Source organism: Saccostrea cucullata, unplaced genomic scaffold (assembly GCF_032062105.1).
Source record: "Saccostrea cucullata isolate Sc308-1 unplaced genomic scaffold, CSIRO_AGI_Scuc_v1 ctg2268, whole genome shotgun sequence".
Taxonomy (NCBI): Eukaryota; Metazoa; Mollusca; class Bivalvia; order Ostreida; family Ostreidae; genus Saccostrea; species Saccostrea cuccullata.
Window position 1 is genome coordinate 16489 of NW_026939218.1, and position 18019 is coordinate 34507.

At 34.7% G+C, this 18019-nt stretch overlaps 1 protein-coding gene across 1 annotated transcript in view; it reads left to right on the plus strand.

Annotated features, from left to right (window-relative positions):
• The first annotated feature begins 10055 nt into the window (after positions 1-10055).
• LOC134252573 (serine-protein kinase ATM-like) overlaps positions 10056-18019 on the plus strand; it is a 44999-nt gene continuing 37035 nt past the window's right edge. Inside the window, exons 1-3 of the mRNA XM_062735076.1 lie at positions 10056-10312; positions 10438-10526; positions 17670-17789. Of these exons, the coding sequence (XP_062591060.1) occupies positions 10458-10526; positions 17670-17789 (189 nt within the window). The 5' untranslated portion in view covers positions 10056-10312; positions 10438-10457. The remainder of the gene's footprint in view (positions 10313-10437; positions 10527-17669; positions 17790-18019) is intronic.

The window sequence follows — 18019 nt, forward strand, 5'->3', positions numbered from 1 at the left end:
ATTCGTGTAACATATAAATAATAAATTATAACAATGGCAATTAGCACAATTCTGAGCATGAGTGACAGATGGCTTAGATGGAATAACTCATGACATGCTGAGTAAACATATGAAATAATTAATTTCCAGATTCGGAGTTACATAGTAATTAGCATAATTAAAGTTTCTCAAGTTAATTGTTTAAAATAATTACAGTAAATTAAGAGTATATTTCTAAAATTGTTTTTATCAAAAATCACACCGTGATATTTCCCTCTCGCTTCGGAAAAGAGACGTCCTCGTCTCAGGAATATCCGGAACTGAAGTTCGCAGCACTGGGTTGTTGGTACCAGTAACTCTTGGTTGATGTTGGTAGCGGAAGAAAAGGATGTCTTTTGGTAACACGCTTAGCTGGGCTGAATTTTCCGTTTTTGTTGTTCATTGGGTTTTGACTGCCTTGCAATGTTGATATTCGATTATGGAGGGCGGATGTCACGCAACCTATCGTAATAATCCTTTATTCTTCTTGAATCCCTGCGCCGTTTGCTTACGGACTTGGTCTGCAGACAAAGTATGCTCTTCCTTTGCGTCTCCGCAACAGCAACACTCATCGGACTAGATTTAGAGGCAGTCCGAGAAAAACACACACCTGCAGTAGAATCACATGTTGCCGACTTTTTGTCAGACGATCCTACAGACGGGTTTAAGCAGGCCCGTCCTGATCCCTTGGCTTGACCCTTTTTGATCGTTGAGTGATCGACGGACGCCACTGGAAATGATTTCCTTTGGGAGGAACGGTAAGGTGTGGTTGCAGAAGAGAAACATACTTGCGCATAGTGACCATGTTTTCCGCACACGAAACACTCAGAACGTGTAGCTGGACACGTGAAAAGGTGGCCGTGGAAGAAGGGTTTCCCGCACGTATAGCACCGTGGACTGGATCCTGGTGTTGAGAAAATTCGTGCTGGTCCTGGTGTGATCCAAGGACGCGAAAGACAATGGCGCTGGTTAGATGTTGGGGAGGAGCGGTAAAGTCCTTTTCTTCAGGTTGGCATGGTGTTGTTGAAGATAGGTCGTCTTGGGGGAACTCGCTTAGTTGATGGTACTCAGGATCAAACTGCTACAAAATATATGCAGCAGTCCCGGGTGTTATACCCTTAGGATATCTCCACCAAATTATCACCGGGGAAAATAAGCGTCAAACTTTCCGGCAACAATAAAACATAAAAATACTAACGATGGAATAGCACTTTATTATAAACGTAGGTCGGTAGGGTGAATTCTGGAAGTCCAAAAATTACACCCGAACAATCCGAAGCCTAGGAGTTAACTGATTAACAATGATTCGTGTAACATATAAATAATAAATTATAACAATGGCAATTAGCACAATTCTGAGCATGAGTGACAGATGGCTTAGATGGAATAACTCATGACATGCTGAGTAAACATATGAAATAATTAATTTCCAGATTCGGAGTTACATAGTAATTAGCATAATTAAAGTTTCTCAAGTTAATTGTTTAAAATAATTACAGTAAATTAAGAGTATATTTCTAAAATTGTTTTTATCAAAAATCACACCGTGATAAGTCCATGAAAGTAAAGAAAATACTTATATATAACTACACTTCATTTTTAGACGTTTTACTTTATTTTGTTACACTATGGTGATTTTTTTTAGAAATTAGAAAGTAAACATTTCATTCAGTCGTATAGAATTAGATAAAATCAAATAATTTTATTCTTGGGGTATCCCTCATTAATCTACCGGAATGTGTAATGTGTATGAAAATCATGCTGTAACATTTGATGCTGTATGCACATGCTTTCTTCCTTCTTTTTTAATAGTATTGAAATTATAAAATTGTGATTGGAAAATGTTTTTTTTTTTGTTTCTTTTCTTCATCTGTTAGCATTGATATTTTTTAGCAGTAGTTGAAGCGTTTTAAAGACACCTACATCGAATTTTATGAACGAACTTTTAACACGATTTGGTGTTTCAAGAGGATTCATTGCTATAATCATTAATTAATGGCAAAGGTTCGGCTACTCTAGCAGCTTTAATCAAAAATTAATTTTTAAATTAAATATATAAATAAATTTCATCAGTAACTACTACTTCTTGAGCAAGAAGACATTTAAACATATTATTTCGAAATTCCTTATACTAACAAGAACTGTTTAATAAAGGTCGATAATCAAATCAAAGCTTTTGAAATTTTCTTATGACAAACACATTAATGTACCTGATAGAATTTGAAGAACAACAAAAATTAATTGTATTCGCGGAGCTGTCATGGCTTTTTATTACAAATTACATTCACAGATAACATGCAACTCGCATGTTCATTCAACAATCAGCAACATGCCACTCGCATGTTCATGGCCTATGCGCCGATCTTGCAACTCGTAAGCTTTTGGCAGCATAGCATTTACAAATATTAAACAAACCATTTCATAGCTGGGGGACCTGGAGATAACAGTATTCCCCTCAGCAAATGGTTACTTGTCAAAATTGCGCCAATTGGATTTCATGCATAATGAAATCCAACCGCCATCAAAGCGGCCGAATTTTGACCAGTCAATATCATTCACAAATTACACATATACACAAACACATAAATTATTTCACATCATTTTCATGAAGCCACAACAGTTCCAAATCCCAAAATCCATACACTCATCACTTGGATGGCTAAACAACGCCATTACATTACCAGAGCAGAATTGGCTAAAAGCAGTCAACATTGTTCATGACATGATCACAATGGCAATGATGTAACCGTCATAATGATATTATTTACATCTTAAATGTAACAACTCAAGTCTGAGATAATGCATTTGACACCCATCTTACCTTTTTTGAATTTCTTGTTCAGACCTGCCTGCCAAATACATATAAGTAGCACCCCAATTTTAAAAGAGAGTGTTTCGAAAGTTTCTATTTCAATGCCTAAAAATCTCAATTCTTTGTATAATTAAAATACTTCAAAACTGGTATGCTGATTAAGATGTTCATGTACCTAACCACTGATATGGCAAAATAAAGGGCCATCCTGTTAATTGCAAGAAAGTTTCCTATAAACTAAAACACACTGTTGACTCCAAGTCTGATTTGCTAATTAAGTGATAACTAAACCTTTTCCGTTCTGAGCTGTTTTAGAAAGACGCAACTTCAATCTGATATTTTCATAACTTACTGTAAATTTAAAACTGCAGAAAGCTGTGGTGCATTTCTTAGACTCTCATTTGATTTAATCAAATATTGCAGTGGTAAATGTAGACCCAGAATAATAATAAATTATGTTCATATTTTGAATGAGTACCCATTGATAAAACAATCACACTTTTTAGTAAAAGATGATATGTTAGAGGACCTCTTATGTCCTTTGAACATTTAAATCTTTTTAAACCTGTCAACATTTTTACACAATGAAAGAGTTGACTGGATTGTCAGTAGGTCATGAACTTGCAAACTGTGACTTAATGTTGATTGATTACATGATCTACTGGAGGTGGCCAAAATGGAGGCAAGTGAAATGTAATCTGAAGTCATGAAAACAACTATGGCTTTGACATATGCAATTTTTGGTGTTGTTCAAGAGGTTAATTTCAATTAAATGATTGAATTGTCCTTCAAAAGGTTCCAAAATTGAATAGGTTCTTGATAAGGATGGCAATCTACCAAAGGTGCCAGCTGCCTGAATCTGTTCCACTGCAATTGAGAAATGAAATTGAATCTGCTATCTCACTTATACTGCTTACATGAACTGCTTTGAATTGAATAGTAAACTTCAAAGAAAGCAATACTAATGCTCTCATGAAAATCATAACCCATTTAGTCTTAGATGTTTTCCGATTTAAGATTTCAACCAACGCTATTATGTCAACATGCAATATCAATTTCCTGTTTTGTAATTTGTCTGACCACATGTAAAATCCTTAACTTTAGAAACAAACTCTGAAAAGGTTATGTCTTTTCTTGTATCAACATTCTAATCCTGTGACCAACAAAGATAAGACCAGAAAGTACCAAAATTGACACCACAAACCATTGAGTCTAAGCTGTCTGAATGAAACTGTACATCTTTTTAGGATTCCCATTCTGATTCTGGAAATATTGTAGTACAATTAACTTCATTAAATTAAGAAATGTTAACCAGATTTGAAGATCACTATGCATTCCTTTGGAAAGCCTTACCAAGTGATGTGACTTAGTGACACCAGACATTTAACCATATGATATAATCGACATGTAAAAATTCTACCTGCCGGCAAGGCCTTTGTAATTAAAGCTAATGAGCCAAGGCTGAAAGATTGAAGCCACCTTAATGTAATCTAAGCTTTCCACTGAATTTCAAGTACATGTATTTCTTTTTGTAAATTGAATGATTACCGACTCTATACCTAAACCTAAGAACACTATGTATGATGTTGGACTTTAGGATTTTCCTCTGAAATATGAACATGAATATGAATGAATATGAAATATTTTGAAAGGAAATCATCAAAATTTTACATTTGTTTGTACCATGAGGTCCAGCAAATAAAAAATCATCTAAGTAATGAAAAAACATTTTTAAATTGATGTTATACTCTTCCACCCATTGTAAAAAAAAATGGATTTTTTTTTTAAATAATGCACACAATATTTAATATGGCACAAAAAATCAGTAAACATTGTCAGCATAACATTTAAAACCAAGAAGACAAAAATTTCAGGTCTGATTGGTAACAACCCGAATGCATTTGAAATATACATTTTCCCTAGTTGTGCATTTGTACCAAGTTTTTGTACTATGCGAACGGCTTGACTGAAAGACGAATAATAAATTTAAGAAATTTCAGGATTAACAAATTCATAAATTTATACTCTTTCCATGTGGAGCAGATAAATTGGTGATTAACCTCCAACCACCCTGCTTTGGGGGTAAAAGTCCTATTGGGCTGCAATGAAAATTTTGAAATGTTGGGGCATCAAATGGACCCATTATTATGCGACTTAGTTCATGCAATTTCTTTGTTCAGTTTAGCAGATAATTCATCTTTATGTTCCAATGCTGAAACCATATTTTTGCAAGATATTGAAAGCCGCGGACCATCATAGTTTAATTAGAAACTAAATGTAAATCATGTAAAATTTGCAACATTGATTGGAATGAAACCTAGATCCCAAATGTTGCATGCGATGGGTCATTATTGCCGAAATGGCCTTGATAATCTTGTGTCAGATTGGGATTGATACATGTATCTTATTGATGACCGACAATGTGAGTCGCCCCTTACAGGAGACACAAATTCCATTGTCCGACGCCCGGGGGCTAGTGAATTTTAAGAGTGGGCAAGTGAAATTTTATCCATTTGCCCGTGGACAAGTGACTTCTCAAAAATAAAATCCAAAATGTAAGACATACAGATTTAAAGCTGGTCATAGGGACTTGCATAATCTACTCAGTATTTGTCTCTCTTTTTAAAAAATATTTATTAATATAAATACAGTATTATAGTTTATGGTAGGACAAGCAAAAATTGGGTAGGGCAAGTGTCTATGTTTTCCAAACAAATCTAAATCATACTGTTTATTGAACACCTAAATCTAAAGTGAGTGTCAAAATCATCCCACCAAGTGTTGTAGACTGAAGCCCCTAGCCTTATTGAGCTGATATACGTATAATGCCTTGAACAAATTAATTTCTTCCATCTTTAAACACAAGCAGTTGCTTAATTTCATCAGCTGGATCTAACTGCATTATAATTTCATCAGCTGGATCTAACTGCAATATTAACTTAGCAAGATATATATGCTCATAAATGTTCCAATTTTTTTTCTTGTTGTAAGAGTATGCAGGGATTTATCAAAACCTTCTCATAGGCTGAAATTCGGCCCCATTCCAAATTGAAAATGAGTTCAGTTTTTTGTTTAATTTGGCAGTTTTATTCCCTGACCCAGTTGGTAAACAATGGTTTTACATTTAATTATCTTGGAAAAACACAAAGTAAAATTGTCTGTAATTTTATATAAAGATATCTAACTCATTAACAAAGTTACAGTTACAACATATGTTTAAAAACATTGCAAAAACATCGTCAACTTTTAATCCGAATTTCCTTGTTTTTTCTATAAATGGTGAGGGTCTTGCTACACGTGCAGAGGGTCTGGCCTAAAGCGATTTCATATTGCATCTCCTTGAGGAAGCCACCACTCTCAAGTCAATAATATCGTTCTTGCAAATAATCATAAAACCAACAGAATTTTTCTTATTACTTATTATTGATATTTAAACATGCATTCATTTAAACAATGACCAAACGTCATTTTAAAGATAGTCTAAAATATTTAATTCTGTTTTTTTCTTTACTCTGCAAAATTATGATTTTGACAACATGGGCAAATAGAAATTTTTTTTTATAATTATTTAGTAAATCTCCTACTCCACTATGAATGATTTCATTCCTTTTCAAATGGTGTTCCAATGTGATAATTGTAAATGTGTATTTGATACAGTATACTAGCAGGTACATACTAAAACAAAGTCATTCATATCGATTTGATGTGTCTAATTTTCTTTGTGTTTCATTGGTGATAATTAAGATTCTGGTAGATAAAATAAGCTATCTGTGCCAGACTTACAAACTCTTAATTTTTAGTTTTGACGGTGCTCATTTTTCCTTACCTGGAATCAAAGAGTTTAAGATTTTTTTTATATCAACACGTACACTACTTAACAACTGTTCGATAATAATACATATACTAATTACTTTAAGCCACACTATTACACAATTCCTCTTTTAAAAGTGTTCATATTATTTGAAACATTTTGCAATCGTAATTCTCTTCTACTTTTTAGCTCACCTGAGCCGAAGGCTCAAGTGAGTTTTTCTGATCAAAATTTGTCCGTTGTCTGTCGTTGTCGTCGTAGTCGTTGTTGTCGTTGTCGTTGTAAACTTTTCACATTTTCATCTTCTTTTCAAGAACCACTGGGTCAATTTCAACCAAACTTGCTACAAAGTATCCTTGGGTAAACAAAATTTAAGTTTGTTCAAATGAAGGGCCACGCTCTTTTCCAAGGGGAGATAATTATGAATTAGAGAAAAAATAATGGCATTTTAAAAAAAAATTTTCTTCTCAAGAACCACTGGGCCAGGAAAGATGAACTCATGTGGAATCATCCTCAGGTAGTGTAGATTCAAGTTTCTTCAAATCATGACCCCTGGGGGTAGGGTGGGGACAAAATCGCCGATCAAAGTTTTACATAGGAATATACTGTAGATCACTTAATTTTCGCGACATCTAATTTTCGCGAGATAGTCATGGACTCAAAATTTTCACGAATTGTGGTCATTGCTCCATATAATCATAAGGAATTCTATTAAAAATTTTTGCGAGCATAACGTCTCGCGTAATTACGCCAAAATAAAGTTCTCGTGAATACAAAGTAATTCACAGCATAGGAAAAATCTTTAAAAATCTTTTTCTCAAAAACCACTGGGCCAGGAAAGATGAAACTCATGTGAAATTATCCTCAGGTAGTGTAGATTCAAATTTGTTCAAATCATGACCCCCGGGGGTAGGGTGGGGCCAAAATGGCCGATCAAAGTTTTACATAGGAATATATAGGAAAAAAAATCTTCTTCTTAAGACTCATTAGGCCAGGAAAGATGAAACTCATGTGAAATCTTCTTCAGGTAGTGTAGATACAAATTTGTTCAGATCATGACTCCAGGGGCTAGGGTGGGGCCAAATGGCCGATAAAAGTTTTGTATAGGAATATATAGGGAAACCTTTTAAAATCTTCTTTTCAAGTACTTCAAAGCCATGCTTAGTGATATTTATAGGGTATCATCCTCAGGTAGGGGGGTGGGTGGGTTAAACCTCAAACCCCAGTAAACTTTCAGTTCTGATCTGATATGTGCTTTTTCCTAGCCAATTGCTCAGGTGAGCAATGTGGCCCCTGGGTCTCTTGTTAAGATTTTTATGTACTTCCATATTAAGAGGAGGTCTGGAAAAAATGCTGTGCTAAAAATAGACCAGTCACCACGTGCTGCTATCCATGAACTACTTTCATGGTTCTTGACACTCATTTTGAAGACAACAGTACCTTGTTTTGAATATGAAATTACCACTTAAAAGTGCAAAATTTAGACATTTTCTCAGCAAATGATTGTAGAGATAACGTTAATGCATACTTTGCATATTTTTGGATTTTTTAAGGCTCTGCTGAATTCTTTAGCTGCGCAGTTCTAAGGAGCATATTAAAAGCATTTTTCTGCAAAAGTATAGATTATATATGCACACCATGCATTCAATTATGCATATTTATTGTATCTTTAATATAAGGACTTAAAATTTGATCAAAATATAATGTATTTTAGCCATTTGAAGAAATGTTTACATTTTGTTAAAATTTGATCAAAATATAATGTATTTTAGCCATTTGAAGAAATGTTTACATTTTGTTCTTACTGCACTAAAGTTAAGGTGGCTAATTCAGCTACTGTATATATATATTTCGCTTATTAAAAAAAGCTAGGGTAAAGCATGGTAAGCAACTGCTACCAAAATTACATTTTTATGAAAATCAATTTATTGTTTATTCCTCTCGACGAAACATAGTTCGATAAAAATGAGCATCAAAACCTTTCATTTCATTTTTTTTGTCCCCCGCTTGAAAAATGGGGGTTATTAATTTGGGTCTGTCCGTCTGTCCGTCCGTCCAGCTGTCCGTCTTTCTGTCTGGCTGTAACGTTTTCGTTTCCACACGATATCTCGAGAACCCTTTGAGCTATCACAATGAAATTTTGCAGAGCAATCCCCTATGGACTAAAGAAGAACCATATTGATTTTGAGGTCAGAAGGTCAAAGCTCAATGTCACAAATTTGCAAATTCGGTCAGTTTTAACACTTTCGTTTCCGCGCGATATCTCAAAAACCCTTTGAGCTTCGGCAATGAAAATTTACGTAACAACTCCCTGTGGCCTAAGGAAGACCCCTAGTGATTCTGAGGTCAAAAGGTCAAAGTTCAAGGTTGTAAATTTATACATTCTCTCTGTGTATAACACTATCCTTTGCGGGCGATATTTCAAGAAGATTTTGAGCTCTTGCAATGTAATTTTATACCAAAACTCCCTAGGACCTCTCTCATCCCTCTCAAAGTGTCCCACCCCGTTTGTTTTATTAGTATTTATTGTGTAACATATCGCTATTTTTAGCACAGGGGCATGAGGAGAGTTATTACGTATAAAACAGGTTCTCGGCGGACTTTATATTCTTATTACATCTATTAGAACTGTTTAATAAAGGTAAGATTAGACACCATGCATTGTGTAAAATTTTGACAATATCGAACGTGAATATATACATACATGTATGTGACTTTACCTTTGCATATAAATCTCGTCAATTAAAAGAGGTTCCGTGGTGTAGTGGTATGTCTCTCGCATTACTTGTGAGAGGTCGCAGGTTCGAATTCCAGACGATCCATTTTTTTTTCGAAATACTTTTTTTACTAAATGATAGTATTCAGCATGTGAAATGAAAAATTTATGAGGTCTGGCTTGTACAAACTCTTAACTTCTCCTATAGTACACATAATGAAGAATAAGCAATCAAATCTTTATACCCATTTTGGAATATTATACATGTATACATTAATAATTCTATTACTACAAATTCAGTCAGGGGGATCCCCCCCCCGAACTGCGCATGGTTTACTTTTTCCCTAAGCGGGGGACACAAATTCTCTGAATTAGGCTAGATTGCTGTCGCGAACAAAAACACCAGCGAACAAAAATGAAAGTAGCCAGACCCTGAAGACATGACCAGTGTATTTTTTTGCGCTTTAATTAAAAAAAAATTAAATATTAAATACACACAGGTGACCCGGATTTGGAGACGACCCGGAATAGGCAACTCCGTTGCATATATCATTTATAGGCCTATCAGAAACATATAAAACCATATGCCTCCGTATTTATTTTTTAAAAAGTTCGGGATCGAATAAGGTGTGACGTAAGCCACGAAATTATTGATAAAAAAACAACAACAACACAACTTTAAGTCACACATATTTTTAGTCATATGTAATAAATTGTCAAATATTCCAATCATTATTAGCAACGCATTGCTTTAAATTTTTTTTTTTGTGGGATCTGGATCGGAATGCACTAAATTGCGGAATATATATTATCAGATTATGTGATCAACATGTGTTGATTTGCGCGGCAGACGAAGTCGACAGTCGCGCCTTGTTAATCTTTCATGTTTGAAAGAAACTGGCGGAAAGAGTGATGCAGTTTTTGGTGATTTTTTGGTCGTTAGTTTGATAAATTAGTAAGTAATTCAGGACTTCGTGTGTCTAGAACAGTTTAGGAAGTGTTTGTAACAGTCTACCAGTTAGGCATAATGTTAACATTTTTCAGCATTTCAGTCATTCAGTGTCTTGCAATATATCGTAGGTCCATCATTTTATCCAGACATGGAGAGTTTGTCGGACGTTATTTTGTGTTGTCGCGAGCTCTCAAGTGAAAAGGCCACGGAAAGAAAAGTAAGTAACTAGATCTATAAGAAGATTTTTTTGTTTTAAAATGCACTCAACAGGTCCAGCACAATACCTTGATAAAGGTATCAGAGTTATGGAAAACTTTTTTAGATAGCCAGTCATTTGAACCGGTGTAACGTTGAATATTGACCAGAGTTGAAAATTGAACTGGGGTCATTTTTCAACGTTGAATATTGAACCAGGGGTGTTTTTTCTCCGTTGAAAATTGAGACCAAAAGTCGTTGAATTTATACCCGGGGTCATTTTTCAACAGCTTGATATTTTTTTTCTTATCCCTGATGACCTCAACAAGTTGAAAATTGACCCTGTTGAATATTGACCCAACCTCAGAGTTTGAACATTATTTGAACTTGGAGGTTGTTTTTACGGTATTTATCAGTATCTCTATACTTATATTTCGGTTTCATTTTTTCCCTTTTCCAGAGTAATAGAGATAACATACATGCCAACTTTCCCGATTTAGGCGGGATTCTCCCGATTTTACCCTTTCATCCCGCCTTCCCGATCGGGAGAGAAAAATTGCCCCAATTTCCCGATTTGAAAAAAAATCAGATTTTCAGTTTCCCTACCGCCGAAATTTGTCAATCGGGATAAGAATATCAGAGTTGTTTATTCAATGCACACAGATAAGTCTCATTGTTTATTTAGCATGCAGAGTTAATTAGCAGCAACAGACTTATATAATATTGCAGAGAAATGAAATACTGTATACATAAACCGAGGAAAATAGAAGGAAGGGGATAGAAAGAGAAGAAAAGAAAATCTATTAAAAAAAATCAACAAAGTAATTTTTTTTTCGTGGCTTTATTTGAGTTTCATGTTTATAACTCATCACTCATTCAGGAAAAAGAAAGGTTTCTTTCTTGAAAATTAGATAAGTTACATATTACTCAGATTCTAATGTAAAGATAGTGGTGTATATAGTTTTCTGTCTATAACATTTATTTAAAATGGGATTAATTTTGGGGGCAATTTAAACCCAAAAAATTATTCACACAATAACCCATGAGTTTATAGATTATAGATCGCAAAATACATGTACTATACTAGTATGCTAATTTAAAAATGGAAAAATCGAAATAACCCACACGATTACTAAGTATATTATACGTAAAGTAACTTTAAATGTTTTTATTGTTTGTATCATTTTTGTAAGCTGGGGAGGGGCTAGAAAATTAAATTTAAAAAAATCAACTTACCTGAGTGAAAAAGGAAAACGACAAGAAAGAAGGAGTGGGTATTGGTCCAAACTCAAAGAAAATTCTATTTTGGAGGTTGATAGGAGGATACGTTCCATTTGATTACATCTTTCAAAACCGAATTTTATTCATACATATTACCAGATTACCCCGACTTGACGGTAATAAAAAGGTAGCGGTGGGACAAACAGCCTTTCAATGAACTTGAATGTTCAATAGTGTAAAGTAATAGTGTTTAATGATGTACCGAAAATGTAGTATTAGAATTGGTACTAAAAGTAGTTGAAACTGAGAAAAAAGTTTACCTCCCCCCCCCCCCCCCCCCCCCCCCCCCCCCCCCCCCCCCCCCCGAAATAGGATTTTCCACTTTGGGCAACTCTTTCCTTTTTTTTTTTTTTTTTATTTTTGCTTGTCAACTTGTTCAGGCAAGGAAATTTTTTTTTTCTCTGGCTGGCCCCCCCCACCTTCAAAAACGATGCTACCCCACTGAAGTGAGGAGTCAGCCCCCCACCCCACCCCCTGATACTTTGTGCATGCTCCACTACGATTTAACACCTAAAAAATGAAGTAAATTGGACTTTAAATGTCGAAACTATTATGTGTCCGACTTTAAATTCTACCTGTCCGACTTTCACTGTCGCTGTCTGACTTTATCAGCCTTTGCCTTTCCGTGTTTGGTTTTAAATTATAGCATTACAAAGCTTTTAACCAATGAAAATTAAGAATAGACAGAGGGTAAAAATATCATTTAATGTGACGTAAAACTTTCCGGTTATGTGTTACGAGTTTAGAGCGCGTACCGAAGGTGCATACGAGAGGGTCCGAAAAAGCGTCCGACTTTCGCTGTTCCTCCCCTAGCTGAAAAAAAAATTGGAATGGATCACCAGAGAGCTACAGTGTCACCCATATTAAAAGTATACATTATTTGCGTACAAAAAATCGCGCTTGGTTCTGAAATAATTTCTCCGAATTCTTACCTCAACTGCACAAAAGATGGATTTCAAAATGTTCCAGAGACCTCTATCAAGTACTAGTACTTGACATCTGCAAGAAGCTCGTTGGGCTGAATTATTTTGCCACACAAAATGGAAAAAAACAATTATATGATATTTTCGATATCTCAAATTCAGGCTCAGGAGGACTATTAAAAAAGGTTGTAAGGAATGTTTTGCTGTAAAAAAATAGAAGGAATATGCCAGAGACACACGGTAAGTAATATTTTTAGATTGCTGCAGTTGAAAAACACGGATATTGAAATATATAGCTTCAGCGCATTTTTTTTTGGTGCACAATTAATGTATACACTTTTTAATGGGTGGCACTGTAGCTCTCTTGCCTGACAATATAGCTGCAGATCTGTAGCATTATGGTTTTATATATTTGTCTTTGACCATAACGCTACAGATCCTGTAATGCTAAAAAGGTGCAATTTACGGCGCAATATTTTTTGCGCACTTTTGGGGAGAATTTCTCCACTTTCCAGCATCGGTCAATTAACTACCTTTCACTCCCTAATTCTAGACACATTCTGTAGCCAATATGTATATTTTATCCACCTCCCAACCATTTATAGTTGTCTCTACAGGCAATAAACTCGCGTTGAAGTGAATTTTCAGAAATCTAACAAATTATTTTAATCGAGCGCGTTTATCACTTGTAGAGATGACTATAAAGGGTTGGGAGATGGATAAAAAATACAGATTAGTTAAATAATGTGCCTAGAATTAGGGAGTGAAAGGTAGTTAATTGACCGATGTTGGAAAGTGGAGAAATTCTCCCCAAAAGTGCGCAAAAAATATTGCTCCGTAAATTGCACCTTTTTTGCATTACGGGATCTGTAGCGTTATGGTCAAAGACAAATATATAAAACCATAACGCTACAGATCTGCAGCTACTGACAATATAGCTAAATTTATGGTCAAAGTGAAAGGCTGGAAATTTAATTTTATGCATATACAATGCACGTGGTACTGACGGCCTTTGAGCATACGCAGAAATACCCAAAGACAGACTTTTTTAAAAAAAAAGAAATACTTTTTAAAAAAAAAATCAGAGGTGGAATCAGGCGAATTTAATCCTTTTGCGACACCACCTACCTAGTAACAATACAGTTGTGTGACCGGTCTCCGCGTCTTGAATCCCCAATGTAGGTACATATAATGCATGTACTTGAATACTATGTATTAATATGTCTTCAAGGAAATCTCATGAAGGAAACTTCATATATATTCTAATATTTTCTTTTTTTCTTGATTATTCGTATTTCTCAATTTATTATGTTCAAATTTCATGTATTTATTTTTTAGGGTACATTAAACCTTATTCAACAGCCAGTCTGTTTATCTGTCAGGAGATCTTTAAACTTGATAATAATTACTGAATGAGTTGAAATAATTATAGGACTTTCATATTTCAGATGTGCATTATTTGTGACATGCGATTTTCTGATCACATTTTGTCCGGCGTCCGTCTGTCCATCTGTCTGTCTGTCCGTCTCTCTGTCCGTAAACTTTTCACATTTTCAACTTCTTCTCAAGAACCGCTGGGACAATTTCAACCAAACTTGCCACAAAGTATCCTTGGGTGAAAGGGATTCAAGTTTGTTCAAATGAAGGGCCAGGCCCTCATTCAAGGGGAGATATTGGGAATTAATGAAATTTGGTGGCATGTTTTAAAAATCTTCTCAAGAACCACAGTGCCAGGAAAGATGAAACTTATGGGGAAACATCCTCAGGTAGTGTAGATTTAAGTTTATTCAAATCATGACCCCCGGGGGTAGGGCGGGGCCACAATGGCCGACCAAAGTTTTACATAGAAATATATAGGAAAATTCTTTAAAAATCTTCTTCTCAAGAATAACAATGCCATAATTGATCATATTTATATGGAAGCATCCTCAGGTAGTGTAGATTCAAGTTTGTTCAAAACATGACCCCCGGGGGTAGGGCGGGGCCAAAATGGCCGACCAAAGCTTTACATAGAAATGTAAAGGAAAATTCTTTAAAAATCTTCTTCTCTAGAATAGCAAAGCCATAATTGATCATATTTATATGGAAGCATCCTCAGGTAATGGCCGACCAAAGTTTTACATAGAAAGGTATAGGAAAATTCTTTAAAAATCTTGTTCTCAAGAATAGCAAAGCCATGATTGGTCTTGGGACTACTTTTGGATTCAAGCTTTTCAAGCATAAACCAATTCTGCTTTTTCCTAGCCACAGTGCTCAGGTGAGCCTCTTGTTACATCAATTTTTATAATTTTTTTTGGATATTGATTACATTTGAAAGACAATATGAAAAAATGTTTGTCTTCCATAAAATATTTGACCCAGGATAATGATCTGCATACCTTTATAAATACAAGTTGTTTATAAAGATGGCAGAAAATAAATAAGAAACTTTCAAAGAAAATAGAACTAGAAACATACATTTTCCAACTTTCCCCCAAATTTTAACAAATTGTTCAATCATAAAATTGTTAGATGGTCGAATATTTCTTCTTTAGTTAGAAGGGCTTTAGAATACATTAAGATAATTCACTTTCTGGGGAAAAAGTTTGTTTGTGTTCTTTTTCTTTAAGTCAATAGATTGATTGATTGTATATTGTTTAATGTCCCTCTTGAGAATTTTTCACTCATATGGAGACATCACTGTAGGGCTTCAAGTTTAGACCTATACTTGGCACTCAAGGCCATTGAGCAGTGAGGGTTCTTTATCGTGCCAGCTTCTACCGTGACACAGGACCTACATTTTTAAGGTCATATCCGAAAGACCTGTGACTTTCACTTCTGATGCCAAGCGCTTGGTGAAAGAACAGTCATGACCTATCTCTACGTCTTATGTTTGACGTGGCGCTGCCAATGAGAATTGAACCCGGGCCTCCCAATCATGAAGCCAACGCTCTACCACTAGGTTACCATGAACAGTTAAAGTCAATAGAAATCAGTCGACTGACAAAGCCATATAGCTATAGAGCTGTATTGCATCTCTACTTCCATTTTCGATAATCGTGGGAAATACAGTTTATTTGATGAAAGATAGGAACTAGTTTTAGATCTGAATTATATAATGTCATCATCTGTTGTGTTTGACAGCTGAATGAACATTTAGAATTATTGCTTCCTGGCTATATCAACAAAGATGATGCTTCTAAAGGCTGTTTAGCAGTCAATCAAAGCAAAATGTTGAGCAAGAAAATTATTTATATTTTATAATTTATGGCAAACTTAAAGTGTTTCTATCTTTTTCATTGCAGTTGACATTTGAGATTAATTATTCAGGGCTCTCACACCCATTTTTGGTACTGGGGCCGGGGCCACTGAAATTGGGAAAAAAGCGACGTTTTTATAAAAATTGGGAAATTTTTACCAGTCATAATTTAAACTTACATCATTGTCTTGCTCTTAGTAGAAATATTTTTTCTACACTGACAACAATACTGCAGGGATCAAACTTAACTTTTTGACCACTGTAGTAAATATCAGCAGATTTATTATTACTATCAAATTGTAACTTTGAACTTTTCCTAGCATTTTTTCTCCTTATAGTGATTCATATAAGATTTAAATAATCTATTAAAAATAATAATAATAATTAACCTCCTAGAAGCATTTAGGCCGTTTTATTACAGATGAAATCTGAACAGATACAGAGTAAATCAGTTGTTTAATCAAAAAAAAATCATCTTTATGAATTTAAAATTAAATCATTAAATACACTGGGGATATCTTTGTTGGAAAATTACATAACTTTCTTACTCAAGTTGTTTTAAAGATCGTAAATAATTTAATGGAATATCTAACGTTACATTGTATCTGATTGTATTTACCATAAAGAAAGGAGTCGAGGAAATTCGGATTTAAAAAAAACCCCGATCGTTTTATCGTTTTTGGAAGTAAATTATAAGACAGGTAGCGCTGCAAAATGGATAAGATTATGGGGATTTATAAACTGTAGGAGCATGGTACCTATTTTTTTTTTAATTGTTAGGGAATCTAATAGCAAAATAGTGAATAAAATACCTGTAACAGTTAGGCCTAGTGCTTCTCATTCAGTCTTGGTAATCTGAATTTTTTACAAGACCTTTTTTTCTCACAAAAGGTGGCGAACACAGGTCGCTTTCAACTCGCAATTTTTTATTTTAATTCTAATTCAAAGAGTATTTTCCATTGATTTCGAGCCCTGACATCATATCTGCAACATGTTGTGAATGAACAAGTCGTACCTACTTTACTACCACAGGCACCTGACGTTACTTTTTTTTTTTAATAAAAAAATATACACATACCTAATAATAAACACGTTTATTATTATTAAGTATGTGTATATTTTTTTTATTAAAAGAAAAATAAGTAACGTCAGGTGCCTGTGCTTACCACAGACGACTTTCGTTTTCATACTAAACTGGTTCCAGCCTATAAACAAACTACCAGTTCATAACACGAACGTCTTTCCTTCATATCTTAATAACAGTGCTTTTACGACTGTCAAAGATATGCTTTTTTGTTACAGTAATGAATTTGAAGCAATCATAAATTGGGAATTTTTACCCTTAAATTTGGGAAAAAGGGTACCTTTTTCACGTTGGGAATGGGGCCGAATATCGGCCCCAATTATAGAGAATCGAGAGCCCTGTTATTGCAGTGGTCAAATAAGGCCATATTTACGTAATATACATACATCTTTGTAAATCCATGCAAAAATTAACGTGGGCAATGCTACCTCTTTTGAGGTCTGAATCTCCCTATTTTTCATCACAGTAGGTTAACACATACATGTACATAGGTTGACAATCATTTTATTGCAAAAAAGAAAATGATTTGAGATCTTGTTAAAAGTTTTACAAGTGTGATCTTTTGAAGGATTTGGAACAGTGTAATTGTTTGTTAATCAAGGAAAAGTATAGAAACTCAGATTTTGTTATATTTTGTAGAAGAGTGTAGAGAAGCTGAAAAATCTGCTGAATAAAAAGTCTGTTGTAAGCAGTTTGGATTTAAATTCACAAAACAAGACTGGAGACAGGAACATTCTCACTTGGGATGGAATTACTAGGGTAATGGATCTATATTACCTCTTTGTAAGATGACCATTTCATTCAACAGATCAAAAGTTGAATACTGATTAATTAGGGCCCCGCAAGGATTTGCGGGTGCCCTATAGTAATGACTCTGTCTGTCCATCCGTCTGTCATTCTTCCGTCCACAAATTTTGTTTTTTCCTAACAACTTTTTAGCTCACCTGAGCCGAAGGCTTATGGGGAAACATCCTCAGGTAGTGTAGATT